Source organism: Fusarium tjaetaba (assembly GCF_013396195.1).
Source record: "Fusarium tjaetaba strain NRRL 66243 chromosome Unknown NRRL66243_c0000189, whole genome shotgun sequence".
Lineage (NCBI taxonomy): Eukaryota > Fungi > Ascomycota > Sordariomycetes > Hypocreales > Nectriaceae > Fusarium > Fusarium tjaetaba.
The window spans coordinates 112,328-133,113 of record NW_023501385.1 but is presented as its reverse complement, the minus strand read 5'-3'; the positions used below and the strand labels follow the sequence as shown (position 1 = coordinate 133,113).

General features: G+C 47.5%; 9 protein-coding genes across 9 annotated transcripts; 3 read left to right on the top strand and 6 right to left on the bottom strand.

Moving 5' to 3' along the window:
* Positions 1-2,497: 2,497 nt before the first annotated feature.
* FTJAE_8687 (uncharacterized protein) lies at positions 2,498-2,878 on the bottom strand (the record flags this gene model as incomplete). Its single annotated transcript, XM_037355529.1, has 1 exon — positions 2,498-2,878. One exon carries the CDS (start codon positions 2,876-2,878, stop codon positions 2,498-2,500), a length of 381 nt encoding a protein of 126 aa, XP_037204280.1.
* A 1,351-nt stretch (positions 2,879-4,229) lies between these two features.
* FTJAE_8686 (uncharacterized protein) lies at positions 4,230-5,775 on the top strand (the record flags this gene model as incomplete). The annotated part of the gene is made up of 3 exons (XM_037355528.1): positions 4,230-4,734; positions 4,790-5,252; positions 5,304-5,775. 3 exons carry the CDS (start codon positions 4,230-4,232, stop codon positions 5,773-5,775), a joined length of 1,440 nt encoding a protein of 479 aa, XP_037204279.1.
* A 288-nt stretch (positions 5,776-6,063) lies between these two features.
* On the bottom strand, positions 6,064-7,263 carry FTJAE_8685 (alpha-1 2-mannosyltransferase; the record flags this gene model as incomplete). Its single annotated transcript, XM_037355527.1, has 1 exon — positions 6,064-7,263. One exon carries the CDS (start codon positions 7,261-7,263, stop codon positions 6,064-6,066), a length of 1,200 nt encoding a protein of 399 aa, XP_037204278.1.
* A 608-nt stretch (positions 7,264-7,871) lies between these two features.
* On the top strand, positions 7,872-8,225 carry FTJAE_8684 (ethanolamine utilization; the record flags this gene model as incomplete). Its single annotated transcript, XM_037355526.1, has 1 exon — positions 7,872-8,225. One exon carries the CDS (start codon positions 7,872-7,874, stop codon positions 8,223-8,225), a length of 354 nt encoding a protein of 117 aa, XP_037204277.1.
* Positions 8,226-8,377: 152 nt separating this feature from the next.
* On the bottom strand, positions 8,378-10,411 carry FTJAE_8683 (Arginine metabolism regulation II; the record flags this gene model as incomplete). Its single annotated transcript, XM_037355525.1, has 2 exons — positions 8,378-10,258; positions 10,304-10,411. The coding sequence occupies 2 exons, from the start codon at positions 10,409-10,411 to the stop codon at positions 8,378-8,380; spliced, it is 1,989 nt and encodes a 662-aa protein (XP_037204276.1).
* A 1,264-nt stretch (positions 10,412-11,675) lies between these two features.
* Positions 11,676-13,228, bottom strand: FTJAE_8682 (dimethylaniline monooxygenase (n-oxide forming); the record flags this gene model as incomplete). Its single annotated transcript, XM_037355524.1, has 3 exons — positions 11,676-12,401; positions 12,448-13,021; positions 13,089-13,228. The coding sequence occupies 3 exons, from the start codon at positions 13,226-13,228 to the stop codon at positions 11,676-11,678; spliced, it is 1,440 nt and encodes a 479-aa protein (XP_037204275.1).
* Positions 13,229-13,954: 726 nt separating this feature from the next.
* Positions 13,955-14,614, bottom strand: FTJAE_8681 (uncharacterized protein; the record flags this gene model as incomplete). Its single annotated transcript, XM_037355523.1, has 1 exon — positions 13,955-14,614. One exon carries the CDS (start codon positions 14,612-14,614, stop codon positions 13,955-13,957), a length of 660 nt encoding a protein of 219 aa, XP_037204274.1.
* Positions 14,615-17,288: 2,674 nt separating this feature from the next.
* On the top strand, positions 17,289-18,277 carry FTJAE_8680 (uncharacterized protein; the record flags this gene model as incomplete). Its single annotated transcript, XM_037355522.1, has 4 exons — positions 17,289-17,685; positions 17,735-17,816; positions 17,863-17,982; positions 18,028-18,277. 4 exons carry the CDS (start codon positions 17,289-17,291, stop codon positions 18,275-18,277), a joined length of 849 nt encoding a protein of 282 aa, XP_037204273.1.
* A 418-nt stretch (positions 18,278-18,695) lies between these two features.
* On the bottom strand, positions 18,696-20,774 carry FTJAE_8679 (pre-rRNA-processing esf1; the record flags this gene model as incomplete). Its single annotated transcript, XM_037355520.1, has 1 exon — positions 18,696-20,774. The coding sequence occupies one exon, from the start codon at positions 20,772-20,774 to the stop codon at positions 18,696-18,698; it is 2,079 nt and encodes a 692-aa protein (XP_037204272.1).
* Between the last annotated feature and the right edge of the window lie 12 nt (positions 20,775-20,786).

Genomic DNA, 20,786 nt, shown 5'->3' with positions numbered 1-20,786 from the left:
TCGGTGTTTTCTTGCCCCCCGAAGCTATCTTGAGATTTAGCGTTGTTTTCTCTGGCGGCTCTGTTTTCTCACTTCATCTTCTCCGTGGCGATGTTTGAGTTATTAATTCAAGGACGGACTGGAAGTTTATTACCCGTCTTAGACGGACGAGATGCAGTCCAATGCCGTTAATGCCTGCCCTTCGGTATCACTGCGGCGTCAGAGTTGGTCCTTACGGTAGTCGAGTAGGTACCTATAGGGTACTAATCTTGACCCATTGGCTCAACACCAGGCATTGGGCTCTTTTTCGTATAAAGCCGCAAATAGTCTCAGTTTTGCTTTTTATTCTTTTTAGTAAACATCGGTTTGTTTATCAATTACATGACCATTTGGTGGCTCTACCGTGAAATTTCAAGGTTTCTTAGTGGAGTATCACAAATGTGACTCGTCATTATCCGGTATCTCGGTAGTCGTCACACCGCACTGATAAAAACATGGGCAAATTTCAGGGTCGCAAGATCGTGGCCTGCACGGCATGCCATTCTCAAAAGCTAAAATGCAGTGGAGGTGTGTATCTCGATTTATGCATCCAAAACTATGGCTGATCATATGTAGATATTCCATGCCATCGGTGCATTCAACGAAATAGAGAATGCGTGTATCCGAAGAAAGATAAATTCATCACCGTGCCAGAGAGTTATCTTCGTGAAATTGAAGAAAAGGCCAATATCCATAGTCAGTTCAGCTTTTTGACTGGAACTGACGATTCAACGGCGCTCTTCGATACAAGCCAGTTGTCTCCTACAAGCGAAACGAGCCACTTGAAAGATTCATGTCCAGCAGAAGTCTTTATACAGAAGCTGACAGACATTTCTGCCTTACTGCACCCATATATACAGACAGAATCATGTCAGCAACTACAAGTGGGTGAAGCCGGGGAATATGTTCCTTTCCGCCTGAAATCCGAGGATGGAGGTGAGTGCAACAAATGAAAACGCCCCAGATCAGAAAATAGACTGATTCGAATGTTTCTACTAGGGCCTCAGATCTTAGTAAAGCTTCCATCGGAAAAGCAAGCCATGCGCCTTTTACGCATCTTTGAAGAGGCAAACAGTGAATATCACTGGTACCTCCGTCAACGGTTTAGAGATCGGATACGGCAGACATACTCCCAGCCTACAAGTCACGTCGACGACAGAAATTGGTTCTGCCAACTGTCCCTTGTTCTGGCTCTGGGTCAAGCTCTAGAGAAAGAGCCAAAGCAAGAGTCTGAAGAGATAAATGACCCGTGGGATTTCAATCAGTCTCCAGCTCCGTTAGATCTTTTTGGACAGGCTGTGTCTTTATTTACCATCTCAGAGACTCTAACGTTGGAGAACCTCGAGACATTAAATCTCATGGTAAGTCTATGTTCCAGAGGAACCATGATAAGTAGCTGACAGTTGCATAGGCTTATTACTGCCACTTTACAAATCGCCCGAAGGCAGCTGCCATCTACATCAGCCAAAGTATAACCATAGCAAAATTACTTCAACTTGACGATCCAAAGACATACCAACCCAAGATCTCAGAGAGGGAAGACGGTAAAAGTAAATGCATCACCAAAGAGCATATGCTTCGATTATGGTGGACGACAGTCTGCCTGGATAAGACGTTTGCTCTAGAGCTTGACTTGAGCCCACTGTACTCGAGCCCTTCTTTAGAGTTACCGTTGCCGTCTTCAGCAGGTTTATTGTTGGAGGATGAAAATGAGTTGTTGGATTTAGAGCTACTATTGGCGGAGATCCAGTCTTGAAGCTAAATGGTTGTAACTATGTTATCTTGTTCAACATTCTTTCCATCGTCATTGCTCCATAGGGTTGGGAAGTCATGGTGTTGGAATACCAAGGCGGATTTTCGAGGATATAGTTACCTAAGTGCAAACAAGATATTTTCTACTTTACCTTCCAGCGGTTTGTATATCTCGGTGACTGTTTGAATGGTCAAGTATCTCTACGGTAAGTAGACCTCGTGAGTACTGGCTTGGGTGGATAGCCTGGTCAGGAATGGACTTTTCTTTGCGATATTATGCTGGCATCGAGTTTAAATATCTATAGCCATCAGACTAGGAATAGTTATCATGGCTAGATACAACTTTATCCAAAGACAACTGAGTGTAAAAGGTCCCCAGAGTTGATTCAAAATAACAATTGGCAACCGGATTGTTCAACATCAAAGAACGAACATGGACGAGCTGATGAACTAACTTGCATGAATCAGCTAAGCAGAGGTGACTGGCTTACAGATAAATATCAAAGGGCCAGATAACAATAGTTTCATTCACAAGAGCTATGTGACCAAAGCATCTTCTCTCTTCAACTCTTGTCCCTTCTATTGAAGCAGCCTTGACGAGATAAAGCGAGAAAAGAAGTGCCATTTTTTACTGAGACGTGGTCCGCTGCTTCAAGAATCGATGGGATATGAGGTTTATAGCTAGAAGTCCACCATCGCCCATTTCTAACCATACACTCTCAATCCTTTACTGCTCATACAGCAACCCGCCGATAAAAGCAACAAAAATAGGAATATATCCCCAATGAAACCACTCATTCCCCCCAATAAGCGACTTGCTCACAAACCCATCGGTCGCCAACATGAAAAGGGCCCCAAGCAATCCCATTCCCATGAGCTTCTTGTCTCCGGTCAAGGCATTGTTGATGAAGAGGTAAGAGATGACGATATTACGCGCGCCTTGCAGGCGTGCGAGGGATAGGCAGGTCTTTCGGCTCTGAGGATCGGCCGGGATGGGGAATTTGACGATCTTGAGGGTGGCTTCTGGTCGGAGCATTGAGTTGATGCCGATGAGGCCGGGGATGGCCGAGATGACGATGGCGCCGCGGTAGAAGAAAGTGTCCCACATTTTGGATATTTGAGATGGTTTTGATGATGTTGTAGGAGGGAAGATGAGGTTGAGGAACACGTAAGATTTGATATCAATGTCAGAACCCTATATCATAACATGACGTGCGGACATAAGCACTATCCCCGTCAGGGTGTTTAACTGTATCTCCGATATGTATGATGGTAAGGTGAATTACTATCATGAGCTGTTAAGTAATATCAGGGGTCATTTTCTGATTTTAATCGTCTATAGAAACACATTGTTTAGTATGCATGTTGAAGAACTCTTGGTGGGTCTTCGAGTGTGTGCTATAAAAGTTGTTCATATTTAATCATATTATGCAAGACTGGGACAAGTACAATGAATAAAGAGTCCATTATTTTCAAATTCTCTTTATTTGTATTATTCTGTCTTATCGAATGGTTAGATCAGCTATGACTAGTTAAATCATAAATCTAGAGACATGTAAGTCATTGACCATTATCGATACTTCAGAGAGTCCGCGGAAAGTGAACTGTATGACAATACCGCGGTTTTAGAAGGAAGGATCTTTGAAACTGATCTTTAAAATGAATCAAGAGGCGACTGAGGTGTCTGATGCAAGTTGGGTTGAATAGAAAATTCCATCAGCTAACAGGCCAGCACGCTTCCATCCGTAGACCTGGAGACCCAACAACTATAGACTCAGCTGATTTTAATGGCTGAGTATCATACTAGCTCAAGCTAAGAATAAACTGTCCTTTGTGAAAGACTGGGTAACTTGTATACAAGCCCGTCCACTACTGGTTGGTGTCAATATCCGATAAAGGGACGGATGTGAAGGATTAGCCAATACTTGCCTAAGCCCAGTCATGAGGTCAAACTAACACCAAAACACTTTCCGCTATGAAATTATAGGACATACAACGCGGAACTATGCAAATGACCTGGACATGCATATCCAGCGCGAATGTCGGGGTGTTTGGCCATGTACAGAAGCATACACAGCCATCATCTGACCAACATCAACAAACAACATCACGATAAGAAGCCCAACCCCACCCACCACGACCGTAAAGCATTTCCCCATCCGTGGCATAGATACGTCTCCCTATCTCGAGACTATCTACGTCACCCTCTCGCGCGATAACGCTACTGTACCCCGCGTTTGGCCTGTCTCTCATTCGACCATCCCAAAAGGGTTATGTTAACCCGCAGGCACTCCTCGAAATGTAACCAGATTTGGGTTTCACTGGCGTTTATCTTGACGATATGCTTGACGTACAAGCAAGGTATGGCATAAAGAAAAAGAAGAAGGCTGCTGTGTAGATGATTGTGACTCTGTAATTACTCGATACTATTGTTTGTTTGGTGAAGGATATTTCTCATCATGCTTGTCTTTTCGGAGAGTCTCCATCCTAATACGGTACATACTGTACTTGTTGTATCGTTTTGTGCCAGTGCTTGTGTGTGTTTGAGTCTCTTGGCTCATGCGCTCGTGTACAAGCGAAAGACACTCAATCGATATGCGTATCCGTCATCTCCCCCACCAGAACCTGTAAAGAAGACTGCTCCTGTCGACTATACTACTGTCTATCCTCCATCGCAAAGACACGCTCTTCCTGGGATATCGCCAGACTTTGGCTCTGGCGATGTTGATCTTTCTGTGGCATCAAAACCTCTTCTGAGGTTGGATGAGGACTATCGTTATGCCAATGCCGGGACCTTCAACTTCACCAGCTTCAGTGTTGGTGAGATCAGACGACTTGGGGACTTCCCTGATTATGCAAAGCTGTCGGGTGTTCCTTTACCAGAGCCTCTAAAGAGCTTCAATGTCGACAAAGCAATGCCCAGACCATATCGCCCGTTCCGGTGGGCTTATCACCAGACCATGTGTAAGTGCTATTCAATCACCTCAATACAGCTACGAATGACTAACACTCTTTAAAGCGTTGAAGAAGATGGACCCAGACTTCTGGCTAGAGATAGAGAACACATATCGCGAACGCGTGGCTCAGCGACAAACTCTCTACGCAAAGCACGGCAAAGATGTCCTCCAGGCCTTGCCCGGCTCTGAACTCGCATGCAAAGAACTCATGGAAATGGTCATTCAATTCCTCTGCGCGCGGTATCCCCAAGCATTTGAACTCCACGGCAAAATATTTGTCAATCACCTTCTGGGAGTCAAGGAAGATCTTGATAAGACCGAGCCTCTACTCTTCCTTCTTAACCACGTCCCTGAGGACTTTGCACTCACACTGCGAGATCCTGCGACAGGACGATATTGCTTCAGAGCTGGTGTGATTTGTTCCTCTGTTGGGTGGAAGCTGAGTGAGAAGATCGGGCTGGGATTGCCGGAGATACATGCCCCAGTGCCTGATTACAAGGAGAAGATGGAGTTTAGCATGGACCGGTACGTTAACCTGAGCCCTAACCCAGTAATACGTTGCTAATTGAATGGTAGATTCTTCACTAAAATGCCTACCAACAGTCCCATCCAGCGCGGATCCTGGGGTCTCGAAGTCGGTGAACCGCTCTTCATCCCCGCCGAAGACCCCGAGTTCATGACTCGACAAGTTCAAAACCCCTCTCTTACTGAGAAAGACATTTCTCTTCGAGTTGACTGGCAGACCCTGCGTCGCTTGCCTCTTTCGGGCGCTATCGTCTTCAACTTCAAGGCTTTGTTCACACCAATGACTGAGTTTCGAGATGAACCGTACGTTCCCTCTCTCGTACTGAAGGTGTTGAATGAGGGCAAGGAGAATATCATGAAGTACAAGGGGACGTGGCATGTTGAGCATGTTACGAAGCCGACGCTGAGGAAGTGGGAGAGGGAGCAGATTGAGAAGGGGTTGATTCCTAAGGATTGGGAGGTTACTACGTTGGCAGAGAATCCTTTCTTCCCTGGATGGGAGAGGAAGTGGACTGTCAATTGAGTGAAGTAGGAATATGGGATCTTATGTAGCGATGTTAATTTATTTCTGATATACTTGAAAGCTCTGTGATCAGCACATCGTGATGACTTCATTCTTCAAGTTGATATAATTGGGAAGAACAAGAACCTTAGAACGGTTGGACAAGTCTAGCATCGACCAAAAACCTTTCTCCTCACCACGAGAGTCTCAACTGTAAACTTTCAGGTAAATGCTTCATTTATAACTCGTAATCTTTCGAAACAATGCATAACAGACATAAGATTGCTCTACCAACTCAGGACTAACCATCTACCAAGGGTATTTCCTAATCTCGCCCTCCTTCTCAACTTCCAAGCCCCTCGCCAACTGCTTCTCATGCTCTCTATCAAGATACTCCAACAGCACCTCGCCATACTTTTGCTTGCCCTTATAATTCGCAACCTTGTCATCCCAACTCCTAACCGCACTCGCCAATCTCCCCGGAACGTAATCCTCCTGCGCAATCTCCGTCACAGGGTGGAAATACGTTCTAATGGTAAACACCACACCACCAGTCTTTGGCAACCGCCTCAGAGACTGTCGCTCAGACCGAAACATGTGGTGCTCTACAGCCCTGTCCTTCTCAGCGGTGCTCCAGCTCACAGAGGGTGCGTCTTCGTTGCCGATACTCCAGCTCCAGGCTAGACTCTCGTCGACTTGAATGAAGTAGTTGTTGCGGTTGTACACTGTTTCTGGGCGGAGGCGCTTGAAGAACTTGCACATTCCGGTCTCGAGCTTTTCCTTGAAATGGGGGACGTCGCCTGATGTGTGGATGTCCGAGAGGGACATGCCGTATTTGTCTGAGAGACGCCAGAAACCAGCGAGGAGAATTGCCCCGGCGAGGAGATAGTATTGGCCATCAGGGCGTTCGATCATGATTGCGAGATCATCTTGGATGAGACGTGAGCAGATAGCCATGGGATCTTCAGCCAGTGGGCGTTCAACAATGTTAAAGTCCTCGCCAGACCATTTGTTCTTGATCCCAACAGCCGTCCGCTCAAAAAGACTGGGATATCTCGCAGGCAGATAATCAGCCAACTCCTGCAGAAGTTCAATAGCAGCAGGATACGCATCCGGATGCGTATCAACACACTTGGTTCCTCTCTCCTTAATCCTCGCCGCTTTATCAGCGTGATATTTCGGATAGTGGTTATCCAGCTCAATCCACTCCTCTACGGGACATGTACGCAGACCCATGGTGACTTGGTAGTTGGGGCCATAGCGGAATGCTCTGTAGGGGAGGGGCTTTGTCTTTTCGATGGACCAGTTGGGGTAAGGTTCTGGGACGGGGGTTTTGTAGTCGCTGGGTTGGTAGTTTGATGATACGGGGGGGAGTTTGCTCTTGTAGCGGAAGCTTTTGCGGCTTTGGATGATGTCGTTGAGTTTGTAGCCTAGAAGGGCGAGGCTTGTTATGATGCTGAGGAGTATCACGGCTTCATGAGGGCCGAAGGATGATAATGAAAAGTCCATGATGATCTGGACAAGAGAAGTACTATCTTGAAGTGAGAGTACCATAGAAGATACTTGTGGTGTAAAACAACCGTGTAAGTCAACACATATATACACAACCCTCAACACACTTATAGCAGCCATACCACCCATTTTAACCCACCATCCCACTATCACTTCCCTCTCGTAAAAGCAAGCTACGTATCTATCATTGCACAAACCGGAAATCGCTTCTCCAAACGGACGTTGCACGCCCCCGCGACCTCCGCATGCCGTGAACCCCACCATCTTGGAATCTCCGGACAACTTGACCCAAATAGGAAAAACGACGCTATCGCCATCTTATCATTCCCCGCAAACACTCCGGTAACATTGCTCCAAAGAGGGAATGAATGTTTTTGGTGATGGTTAACCTCGCCGCTTATGTGTGAAACTAAAGTGAGTAAGTAAGTATCTTGAGGGAGGATGAGGCTCGAGAGATGGGTATATGAAAGGGTCTTTTCCTCGATTGTCTGTATCTGTATCTAGCATCAAGCAATTTACTTCAATCTCAAACACTTCATCTCCTCACTCAAACACTCCTCTCTCCACTCAAACAACCTTATAAGTTACTCTCAAAAACCACCAAAATGGCGTCCTTCAAGCACTTCCCCCAAGCCCAATCCAAATTCGAGATCCCCCATCTCGCAGGCGGCAACACATTCATCGGCGACATCCACTCCACGCCCGAGGGCGCCGAGAAGCCCCTGGCCATGGGTCTCTTCCGCGTCAACAAGGGCGAGCCTCTCACATACACGTACAAGTACGATGAGTGCAAGATCATCCTCGAGGGCAACTTTGTCATCGAGGACTCGACGGGCCAGAAGGTCGAGGCCAAGGCTGGGGATGTGTTTTATATCCCCAACGGCGCTACGCTGACTTTCACGTCGCCGGATACGGGGTTGGCTTTTTATACTGGTGCGCGAAAGATTGGTGATCTATAGATGGACAGGGCTGGATAATGGGATCCTATAGATTAGAATGCTTCATTGAAGCTCTCAATTAAGCCAATGACCCAAGCTAAACTCATACTGTGTGTGTGATATTCCCCTATAAACTCCAAACATTGATTCAATAAACAATTTCATTTTCAATCCTAACCAAACATTGATCTCAAGTTGTTATCCTCCATCACATCTACCCAATGCACCGAAGCTGAACCAGGTGCTTCGCCATCATACGCATCCCAAATAGCCTTGATGAGCTCCTTCGCCATCATGACCGGTTTCGGCGGTAAGCTGCTCTCCAACATGTTCAACCGACCGGTGATGAAATGCCGAGCGTTGCTAATATCGAGCGACATGCGCGATATTAAGTTGGCAGGCGGCGGTGAAGTTCCCAGCATGTCCATAGAGAAGGGATCAGTCTGGAAGCTTGACGAGCCGATACCTGCATCGAATGAAGAGGTAGAAATATCAAGCATCGTCGTAGTATCATAACGAAGACCTGTACTCGCAGTGATGTACAGCAAAGGCTGGATACAGCGTGTGCCAGAATTGGGCGGAATATGCTCCAAAACATTAACAAGCCTCAGACTCAACGGGATAATCCACTCCTCCCAAGGAATATGCCGACTGTTCGCATGAACAGAATCAGTCGGTAATCGCAGCGCCACCAGATCCGGAAACGTCTGGTACAGCTGCAGCAACGCAGCAAGTTTATAAGCCTCAGCGACCTGCGCAAGATGAAGCGACGGCGTGCGATAATCTCCCGTGTTAGCAACACAAAGGGTATTCTGGAACTCAAGCCCAAGAAGCTTCTCCTCCAGCCGCTGCGCCTCTTGGATCTCTTCCAGAGCCCGCTGGAAGTCACGCCCTGTTTCTTTGGGTAGCTTGAGATTTCGGCGGAAGCTTCGGCAGAGTCTTATCGCTTGGGCAAAGAGCTGAGAGGCGAGCGGGGAAATGCCTGTCCACGGGTGCGGTGAGTTGTCCATGTAACGCTCGGCTAGTTGCATTGAGGAGTCGGTTTGCGGGCCTGTGACTGGATCGTCGGTGTCGAGAGCTGTGTCGTCTTGGTTTACTGCTGCGAGGAGCATTTCGCAGTATGTTAGACTTCTGTTGAAGAATGATAAGAGTTCCAGATCTTTTGCTGAGAGTGATGAAATACGGCGGTTGAGACGGTTCAGGATCTTTCGAGCCGATCGGAAGAATGGTAGACCTAATTGTCTCGCATCAACCCAACAAACCGTCGTTCCAAGACAGAATAGCGAGAATAATGCACCAGCGGGCATATTATCTGCTGGGTTCTGAATAATCTCTTCTGCCTCTGAAAGAACTGATCCAGTAGCTGCTTGCAGGAAATACATAGCCGATTGCTTCATGTGCGGTAATCGCGTAGATAAGAAGCCAGCAGACATGCTCTGCAATGAACTAAACACAGATTGAGAACTCGTGCATAGCTCAAGAGCGAGTTTTCGATTGAGGTTAGAGTCTGAGTCGAAACCAGACCATAACGTACAGACTTGCTCGAACCAGTTGCTGATGAGGAGGGATGAAGTGTCGGTTATAAGACCAACAGTGAGCGGCGTTCCTTCAAAGTATTGAGATTCATTCGTCGAAGTAAGTGCCTGAGAGGTCATTTCGACATTTTGAACCGTCATGTCGTTTATATTCTCTTCAACGATGGAATTCGACCGCGCAAAGATATCGTTATCCGACCCGGTACATGAACTCGTCGTCCAGCTCGCGTCACCAAGAATTGAAGTGTTGTCTTCGATTGGCAACTCCTCAGCCAGCGCTGGAGCAGGTGTATCTAGCGGAACATCGAATATCGCAGAAGGTGTCGCTACGAATGATGGTTCGGGTTGTATAGTCGAGCTTCTTCGCGAAGATGTTGGTGAAGTTGGGGCCGTGAACTCGAAGTTTACTTCGCCTGGTTGATGCTTGAATGACCATTTAAACTCTTTCCAGTAACCACCGCACTTGACACCCTTTCGAATACATCTCAGACACTCAGGTCTCGTCTCATCGCATTTTGTCTAGATGGTCAGTATGCGATATCATAACAAGCTGACTTCACCTACATGCTTAGCCTTGCAAGTAACACAACCCGAGCGAGATCGAGGATTGGGACCATTCTTTGTCTTTGAAGCTCTTCTGCAATTCGGCTTTGTTGATATTTTCGTCTGCATTTTGCACGTCTCTCTCTCACTCACTTTTGTGTAAACGAGGAGGTTGGAAGCTATGAAATGTGAAAAAGGAGAGAAGATCGTCCTCGCAAGAAACAATGGAGGTGTTGGTCCTTAATGGGGGATTCTAGAGACGTGACATGGGGGCCCGGGGGGCGTGGCAACGTATCTCCAGGCCCTGGACCATTGGACGAGATAAAAAAACGCGGGGAAGTGCATTCACTATCAGCCACTAATGGACGCTAATTATTGGTTTGCTGTGACGACGTAACGCTGATAAGAGGTGAAGCTATTGGGTTCCCCTAAGGTAACTAAGAGATAGGCTATGGAAGCCGAGATGAGACATATATTTCTGAGTGATATTCTACATTTTGCTGTCTGGATAATAGTTTTCATTATATGGTGATTAATTCCCTTCACTATCATGCTGTTGAATATGTAAATAGAAACTATACATTATACCCTGGGTCACATTCTAGAGCTCAAGTGGACATTTCGGTGGAGTCAAGCATCGATCCCGATACTCCACCAACTCGCATCTCGGCACTCGCTTATCATCCCCAGCTACGATAAGAATTCAACATCCAAAGCTTACCTATCAAAACAACAAAAACATGAAACATCTCAACGTTTCTTATCATCCCAAGACCTAACCTTCCATATCCCCAAAACTCATGTCAGAAAGCTTCCAGAAGTCATGGCTCACTCACTATCGATCTCCGGCAAGATGCGGGGTGCACACACACCCAAACCACATGCTCACTAATGAACGCCTCGTCTTCTGTTTCGTGTAACTCTATCCTCCAAGTTTTTGAGAGGCTCGATCGTAGCAAGCTATTACTCAATGGAAATTCATTGCCGGCATGTCAAGCAGTCAAGTTCATGACATCCCCTGGAGAAGCTCCACATTGAAAATCCGGGGTATGGGGTAAGCTTTGCGGATAACAACGTCGGTTCATGGAAACTAAGCTGTTTACCCCTGGAAATATATCTTATTTAGTTGCCTTTTAGAGACTCGATGTGATCTTTCATTCTCCTGTGTAACAGAGACCCATAGCTCGCATCTGGCACTTGAAATAGAGAAAAAGGATGATATGGCGTGAAACCTCAATAGCGCCTTAAACTCATCAATATCCTTTCCCATACATACCTAGCTTGGTAATTCATATGTCATGTGTTTTTGACCGATACGGTTTCTATATGCTTGTTCTATCTACTTCTAGGTCTAAGTAAAACGCGAAATCTATCCCAAAACTCTACATGTCCATCACAACCTCGCTTTTGCACCATGCTTCTCCAGCTCCGCCTTCGCCTTCGCATTCCACCTCCTCCACAAACCCTTCCTCAACTCCGTACCCTCTATAAAATTCCTGAACCACTCCCTCTTAAACTTGGGCAACTTGCGTCCCACCCCCGGCTCACCTTCACCAGCCAACTCCCTCACCGCCTCAAAATAATCCTCAAAGTCCGGATACACAACAGAGAACTTTGGTCCATCGCCGTGTGTCTGTATCCTCTCATCCTCCCACTTCTGCATCTCCTCCTGTGAAGGTACAGTCGCTCGGCCGGCGAGGATACGAGCTGCGTAGACGGCCTGCCACTCAAAGATCTTGAACGTGAGACCTGCGCCTACTGCACCTACGAAGAGAAGCGTGGGGTCTTTGTTCCATACGATGTGTTGGTATAGACCTGGGACTCGGTTGTTGCGGACGGGGAGAGAGGGGAGGAAAGGGAGGGTCCAGCTGTAGCCTGTGCCGAAGATGATGTGGTCTACATCTGCAACACTGGTCCCGTCGATGAAGTGCACTGTTCGGTTGACGACTTTGGCGATGGAGGGATGTTGCTGGATCTTGGGGTGGTGGAATGCTACATCGCCGAAGAAGACGTTTGTGGTGTGGCCGATGGTTACACAGTGAATGGGTGATTTGGCTGTGTCGACGAGATCAACTGCGATATCAGCCGCTGATACAGAAGCACCCACAACAACGACTCTCTACAGGTATGTTAGCATCATAACTGCCTAAGGCCACACAACTCACCTTGTCGTGAAAAGAGTCTCGACCCCTGAAGTGCTTGCTGTGCACCACACTCCCCGGTCTCGTCTTCTCAAACTGCTCCAAGCCCTCAACAGCCGGGATATACGGCACCCAGTAACGACCACTCGCCACAACCACAGCATCAAAAGTCTCACTCCACCAGTAATCCTGCTTCTTTCCCTCCTTTCTCAGCACAACCTTCCACTCATCGCCTGTCTTCTCAACGTGTTCCACGGTGGTGTTGTACGAGATGAGATCTTCGTAGTGGTTGCGATGCAGGATGTCTGCTATGTAGTCACGCATGACTTTCCAGTGCCGGAAGGGTGTGTTGGGGCCGTGCATCCCGATTGATCTCTCACTGCGGATTTCGGGGATGGGCTCTTGTGTGTATTCCATGGTGGATGTGTCCACGTTGGTTTCTAGATAGGGATACAGAGATGATTCTTCATGGCGTGGCTGTGTTGACTTGGGAAGAAATGCTGGTAGAGTCTCAGGGATGGGGAGTTGCTCATCTGCTGTACGATCTGCGAGCTTTGCCAGGTCTGAGATTGTTGGAGGTTGAGTTGTATCACCGATCCTTTCATCGTCAGCTCAAATTCTCTCGCCATATGATGTAGTAGTTAACTAGACGTCTCATAACTTACCAACAACCTCCAGGTCCTTCACGGCGTTCAAAAACCCTAATAAGATCAAACGTCTTCTCTTGCGCCAAAGCATCAACCGCAATAGCACCCGCTGGCCCGGCGCCGATGACCGCCACACGTTTTACACGAGGTACAGACATGGCAACAACTCAATGCAAACAATAGTACAAGTGCAACCACAGACGAAGCACAAGAGATAACAATTTTGTGTATGCGACAAGTGAGGGAGGCGAAATATAAAAAAGAAAAGATTTAACGTCCTTTTGTCGTTGAGTCGGAGGATTTTAGCGGCCGATATTGCTCCACATGCGGCACGTTTCTCAGACCAGACCCTGGATTGTGCCTCAGATGCGATATATCACGCCATAGCAAGGGTTGTAGATATATACATCTCCGATTTGTTGTAGAGGTGTAATTGAGTTTATGTCATGGGATTCTTCGTATGAGATTTATGGAATCTAACGCCATTTCTTATCTGTCGAGTTTTAGACAGGGGATTTGAAGATTTCGGGAATAGTCAGACTGATAAGCTTGACAAGATTTTATAAGAGTCCTCTTTATATTGAAGCTCAATACGATGAGTCTATATAGAACATACGAAAACAAAGACCAGGTACACCACATCGTCCCTAACGCTTATAACAAACGTCAAACTCAAAAGCAATGGTATTGAAGGTATAAACTGCATAACCAGATGCATCGCATAAAAACATCGCCATGATCCATCATCATGCAACATGCCCTCCCAACTCCAAACGATCAACCATCTTGAAAACGACCCCAGAAGAAAACATACCATCAACGCCATGCAGAACAAACAAACACAACATACGTAACTTTTCATCAAACCCATAGCTCATCAACAACTAAACAATAGCTCCATACTGTCTGAACGATGCTCGCGAAGATGGCCCAACAGACTGCTCAGGTCGATACTCCTCAGGACCATATCGCTCCAACTCTCGCAGCCAAGCATTCATCCTCGCCTTCTTATCATCGCCCAGACTCCCATACTCATGCGCAGCCCAGTCATCCTCACTCAAGCTCCACAGCGTCAAATGCTCAAAGATGGCCATGACAGCAGAGATGACAATGACCGCAATCGGATTCCCCCAATCATCAGACCACGCAGCGTAGAAGATCAGCACGAACGCATCGAGCGCATCGCTGAACAGATTCGTCGCAAGCGCACGGGTCACTTCGCGACGAGCAGCAGAGTCGGTCGCAGCATTTGCAGTGTCACTCGTGTACAAGAGACCCGCGAGGAGAATATCGCGGATGCCGATCAGACTGGCGAGCATATACGCTGAACCATCTGGTGCGATGTCGAGGGCCCAGAGGCCGAAGCGCGGGTATGCTATGAGCGAGACACCGCGGGCGAAACGGGCGAGAGAGAAAGTCGTGATGGCGAAGGACTGGACATGGTTCGCTGCTGTGGGAGCAGGAGGAGGTGGTTGCTCATAAGGCGATGCGATGGCTGTGGGCGTGGAGATGGGAAGTAGAGGAGAAGTTGAATGTGGCGGCATTGCCTTGACGATTTTAGTTTCAAGCCGTCTCGTCACAGTAGATATTATTATTAGGTGACGTTGTTGGAGGAGGGTTTGGATCAACGAGCTCAAGATTATCACGGACTTGAATTAAAAAGACGATGAAAAAGTAGAAAGCAGGAAGACCAAAGAGAAACGGGAGAGTTGCTAGTAATATGAATACCATAATGACACACACACAAGAGATCCAATATTAATTATCTTCCAAGGTCTTGTAACACCCATGCCTAGCACCTAAAAAAAAAAACCCATTCAAAGCTCACGCGTTTCCCCACAGATAAAGTGGCGTTTTTGGTGATGGATGACCCCCAAATTCGCTCCCCTCCATCACGATCTCGATGCGACGCAGCCTTGGGAACTTTAGCTCCGACAGTCGGTGAGAGAAGAATGAGTGAATGATGAAGCCATGTTGTTTGAGGGAGGGGGATGATCGGTTCTGCATTAGGGGTCCTTTCAGTGGCGATGAATCATGAAGAATGGTGCATAGCATGTGTTGTCTATTTACTTCTATCTTACAGTAAATGACCATAAATTATAATGGATGTGATGTTGGTGATGAACTGGTGGAGATAAGACGATATCATCATCATCCCACTCTGATCTGCTTCTAATCAAACCACTACAGAGTCGAGAGTCACCTCTTGTCCCCCGCGTTCCTCTGCTTCGACAGGCGCTTTCAAGGGGTCGCACATCAGCCTCTCTCGATGCGACCGTGATCACACCCTCATTAATACAAAGAGGGTTGCTACCGTGCATCGCGTCTCTCCCGCCTCTAACGTTAGGTGAGCGGGGAAGAGCTATATCTGACTCGCGACAGGGGTCAGCTAGGTGTTTTCCCAGCCTTCTCTGCTCTCTGTTCTTCTGTAAAGAGGTTGTATGGCGAAATATGGTAACTTAAATAGTCTTGCGATGGTGTTGTCGTATATTGCTTTCGGTCTCGTGCATAACAGATCAACAGTCTCGCCTTCACAAGTCCACCGCCCTAACCCCCATTCAAAGTCTTGGTCTGATCGGTCAAGGTCTTTTTAGTATCGCGAACTTTTGACTTGGTGTTGTGATTATCAGACGGAAACGGCAGCTAGAGAAACCGGATCGTGCGGGATATCCCACTCTTTTTCACCATCACGCGGACAGATCTCTTATCTCTATCTTACACTGCCCGCCCAACCAAGGAGCTTCATTGCACTCGACTCGTTCGCACACTCACACTTGCAGGACAATGCATTGGTATTTTATCGTAAACGCGCAATGTGCACTGCATGTGCATATGAGGAGGGGCAACACTGGCATTGTAATATGGTCATGCTGGTGAATTGTCCATAAATAGTTTGATGCAGATGGTGGGTTCTGAACTGGCCTTGATACAGATCGAGTTTTATTGGAGGCCTTGTTGAGTCAGGTTGACAAGCATCGCTGCTATTCAAACAACCCAAAGAGTCATGAGCTGTCGATGTCTATTTGCTTGCGCCTTGGCTTGATTAACCACTTTCATGGAATTTCGTGAAATTAGGTTGATTGTGTCTCTGCACGTCTTTTGCTGGTCCAGACCCAGGATTTCGGATGCAGTTATCCCTGTCATCCAAACTGAATGGTTGACTGTCACTTGAAGTGCAAACATTTGAACTGTCTCAGCCATCCTGCATTATCGCTAACCATGCGCATAATAACCAATTATAGTGACATATCAGCAACTAACAAGAAGACACCGACATGAATACCCAATCCAGTGACATCCCCCGTCAAGTCCAAGCTAGACTCAAGATACCTCTGTAACTGTAGCTCATACCCCAGCACTCGCTTCTCCCCGTCAGATCTACCTTATCCCCCGGTCTCGCCAACTCTATTTCCTCACCTCGCTTCAAACTCCCACGCCAGTATCTTCCCCATCTCCATAAATTACTCGAATGCGAAAATCTCGGACATCAACTCAAACCCCGAAGTTCAAATCTAACCGTGAATAGTACCTCGCTCGTGCCGTGTCTGACTGGCATGTTTCTCAACGCCAGGGGGTCCAGATCAGGCACTAGCCTTGCAGCGCTGAGACGTCAGAATTGCCAAAGACACAAATTCCAAAGATGGTTCTGTAGTGTAGCTTCTGCGTAAACGGGCAAGTCAAAGATGACCTACGCACGGGAGGACTAGTCTATCCTGTTTCGTCAGTGTAAGTTGACATGTTACGCAATTTATCATGTTTAAGGGTCTTCTTCCCTCTTGTCTCTTGTCTTTTTTTGGAACCTGTCACATTTTCAGTGGAAGCAGAAAAACAGACCATTCTCTGTGGAGTCTTTAATTGGATGTTTTATCCGATTGTGCATATTCTCGTGGTCTTTTTTTGTTCTCTCCCCCACATCCAGTGAGGGAGTATTTATACTAGATGCTGTCCCGTGGAGTCGAGGCGCATTGCGATTGTTGGGAGAGAAACGGCAAAGATATGGGCGCTCACGATGCAGAAGGCAAAAGAGCGAGTCCGAGGAGTAGTCTGAAGAGTAGCCCGAGGAGTAGTTCTCCAGTACATGAAACGTCAGATCAGGCGGGGCATGATGAACAAGGTATGAGGATGACATTCACTTTGGGGCATTGAGTAGAGGAAGAATGTTTGGTTGAGATTGGAAGAGTCGGAATACAGATGAAATGAGTCGCACAAGACAATCTTATGACAACTAACACCACTGCAGATACAGACCCATCTCCCGATGATACCCAAGGCCTCTTACACGGCAACGCAGTAATCGAAGCCGGCGGCAGCGATGAAGATGGTGAATTCTCCGCCAGCGAGTTTGATCCCGACGATTCTTCAAGTCTCCGTTCCTCTTCAACATCCATAAGCTCCAGTATTCTCGAACACAGCTATCAAAACGGTCGTCGATATCATCGTTATCGCCATGGACGGTATCCGTTACCGAACGATGAGGTTGAGCAGAATCGTGAGGATATGCTTCATACGATGATGTTGGAAGCTACAGATGGACGGTTATTCTATGCGCCCGTTGGGGATAATCCGCAGAAGATAGCGGATTTGGGTACTGGTACGGGGATATGGGCTATTGAGAGTATGTGAAAAGATATGGGCTTGTGAGAGAGAGATGCTAATGGTGTTAGTTGGTGAGAAATATCCAAGTGCTGAAGTGTTGGGGTTGGATCTAAGTCCAATACAACCGACATGGGTACCTCCAAACGTCAAGTAAGTCATTCTCACATACACATACTCTCAAGTCTAACTTGTACAGATTTTATGTGGATGATATCGAAGATGAATGGCTCAACGGCGATGACTTTGACTTTGTTCATCTCCGCAACATGATCCCAATCCTCAAATCACCTGTAACACTCCTCAAGCAAGCTTATGCGTAAGTTTACCCATTCCACGCACGATACTTCTCTAATAATATCAGAAATATGAAACCCGGTGCCTGGGTAGAACTGCAAGATGTAGACGGTCAAGTCCACACAGATGACAACAGTATTCCCGACGATTGGCCCCTAAAACGCTTCACGGAAATCATCCTTCAAGCATTTGCCCTCTACGAAACAAACGCACACGCCGCTGTATTCGGAGGTCAATATCTCGCTGAAGCAGGATTTGTTAATATAAAACATAATTATATTAAATTGCCTTATGGGACATGGCCAAAAGACAAGTAAGTCACTCAACATCCCGAGAGAGTACTGTTGCTAAGAGTTTTAGGGTCATGAGATTGGTGGGCATGTATTATAGAACTGCATGTGAGGAATTCTTCCCGGCGATTGGGAACCTGCATTTTCCGCAGTTGGGTTGGGGGAAGGATGAGATGGAGGTGTTTTTTGCAGAGTGTAGACAGTCTATGAGGGATCCGAAGGTTCATGCTTATGGGAAGATGCACTTTTGGAGTGGGCAGAAGCCATTGGATGCATAGAGAGTTGATAATGGGATCTACAGAACCGAAGAGAAACTTTTATCGAGGGTCATGTTTGAGCGTCAGAAGAGAGGAACTGAACAGTATATGCTTTATGATTTATGCTATCAAATACCACTTTTGACCCAACTCCAATCTAAACAGATACACAGAATCTACCTATTACATTACCTCCGTCCCTTCTTAGCCTTCTTACTACTAGGCTCCTCATCACCCCCCTCCGCATTTCTTCTCTTCTTCCTACCCTCCTCCAGCAACTTCTGCATACCCTCCGTAGCCTTGAACTTGGGATTCGAAGGATCAATAGCATACTCGTGACTCTCAAACACAGCCTTGAAACGATCATCATCAACATCCATGCTAAAGTCCTCCTGCAGACCGCCGCGAGACTCCTTCGCGAGGGCCTTCTTTTTGGCCTTGCCCTTCTTCTTCTTGGCTTTCTCGGCGCGCACGATCTCGTTCATGTCGAAGTGGTCTAGATGGTCGGCTTGGTCCGCGTCTGCGTTGGCCATGACTTTCTCGAGTTGTTGCTTCTGGGCTTTGCTTTCGGCCTCTGCGGCTTCGCGGGCTTCGCGCTTCTTGAGACGGTCGGCTTTGCGGATGGAGGTCTTGGACGATGCTGCGGGGTCTTCGGCGGCAGTGAAGAAAGGATCATCGAAGCCAAGGTCATCAGTCTCGCCTTCAGGTGCCTCGACAACCTCATCTTCCTCCTCTTCGGCCTCAGGGTCCTGGCCAGCACGTCGAGCTCGTGCAGCTTCGCGCTTCTTCTCTTTACGCTCCTTTTCCTTTCGGATGTACTTCTCAATTGTGGTCTCCTCCTCAGCTGTCTTCTTAGGTGCGCTCTCTGATAGAGCAGGGGTGAACGTAATCTCCATATCACCTACGGGGACGTTCTTGGAAGACTTGGTAGGCTCCTCAGATAGACCCAGAGCAGCGCGCATTTTTCGACGCGCCAACTCCTTCTTGGAAAGCTTGGGCTCATCCTCGCCCTTCTCCTCAACGACCTCTTCTTCCTCCACGTCGTCATCTTCGCTGTCGCTTGCCAAGTATGCGCGGAGATCGTTCTCTTCGATCTCGTTGCGACTACCGCTGAAAGCACGGTTGATGGACTCCTTGCGCGATGCCTCCTCGGGATGCATGTCCCAGGTAAGTTTGACCTTTGAGCTCTGAAGGGCGTTTGTCACGAACTCAACAGGCTTGTATGACTCGGGCACCTTTTCGCATTCGTCTCTGGGCTCATCATCGAAAGTAACATCATCGGGAACGAATCGAAGATCGAGGAAGTTGGAAGATGACTGGTACTCTCGTCCATCGACAGCCTCATAGAGCTTCTGCGCAACCGCTGGGCTTGAGCAGACCATTACGGCATAGTAGTATCGTAGACGGTCGAGCTGGTAAGATCGTAGCGCATCACTGTCAAAGTCCTGATCATCGCCCTCTTGGAGCAAACTCTTCTTGATTCGCTCGTCTCCATCTTCACTTTCCTCGTCGCTGTCATCCGAATCGTCGTCCGAGTCATTCTTAGAGTTCTTGAACAATTCCTTCGGGGGTCCTTCAACTTCTTCCTGCTGCATGCGCTCCTTGCCAAATTCACTAGGATATACTGAAATCTTTTCAATCTTGCCACCAGTCTCGAGGAGGAAACTGTTGAAGAGAGCCATGAGGTCGGTAGATTTAACGTGGTCCCAGTCAAGGTTGACAATAGCGATTCGATTCGTCACTTCTCCAGCCTCGACATCGTTTTGCTCGTCTTGAAATCGCTGCATGTCTCCCTCGGTATCGACTTGCGCGCCGCCTTCTTCTTCGTCGGAGTCGGACTCTTCCTCCTCAGAATCAGAGTCATCTTCAGAAGATGAGAAACCACCGCCTCGAGCAGGGTCGTATTTCTCGTGCGCCTTTCGCAATTCTCGCTGGACGACCTCGTCATCGTCGACCTCGATGTCTTCCTCCTCGCCTCCCTCTTCCTCCTCGTCTTCGTCTTCGTCTTCATCCTCTTCGCGGTACAACCTTTGCAGAGCCTTCTTCTTGGAATCCGACTTTACTTTTCGGCCATATCGATCGACCTTGGCGGTAGCAGTGAACTCATCATCCTTGAGCATGCGCGAGAATCGCTTGTCGATTGTGGTTTTTGTCTGCTTCTTCGAGGGCAATCGGAATCGAGGATCGGTCTCAAAGTCGGCAAATCGCTTATCAGCGATCTGACTCGCCGCAGGGGCAGACTTCTTCGTTTTCTTGTCGTTTTTCATGTTGTCTTAACG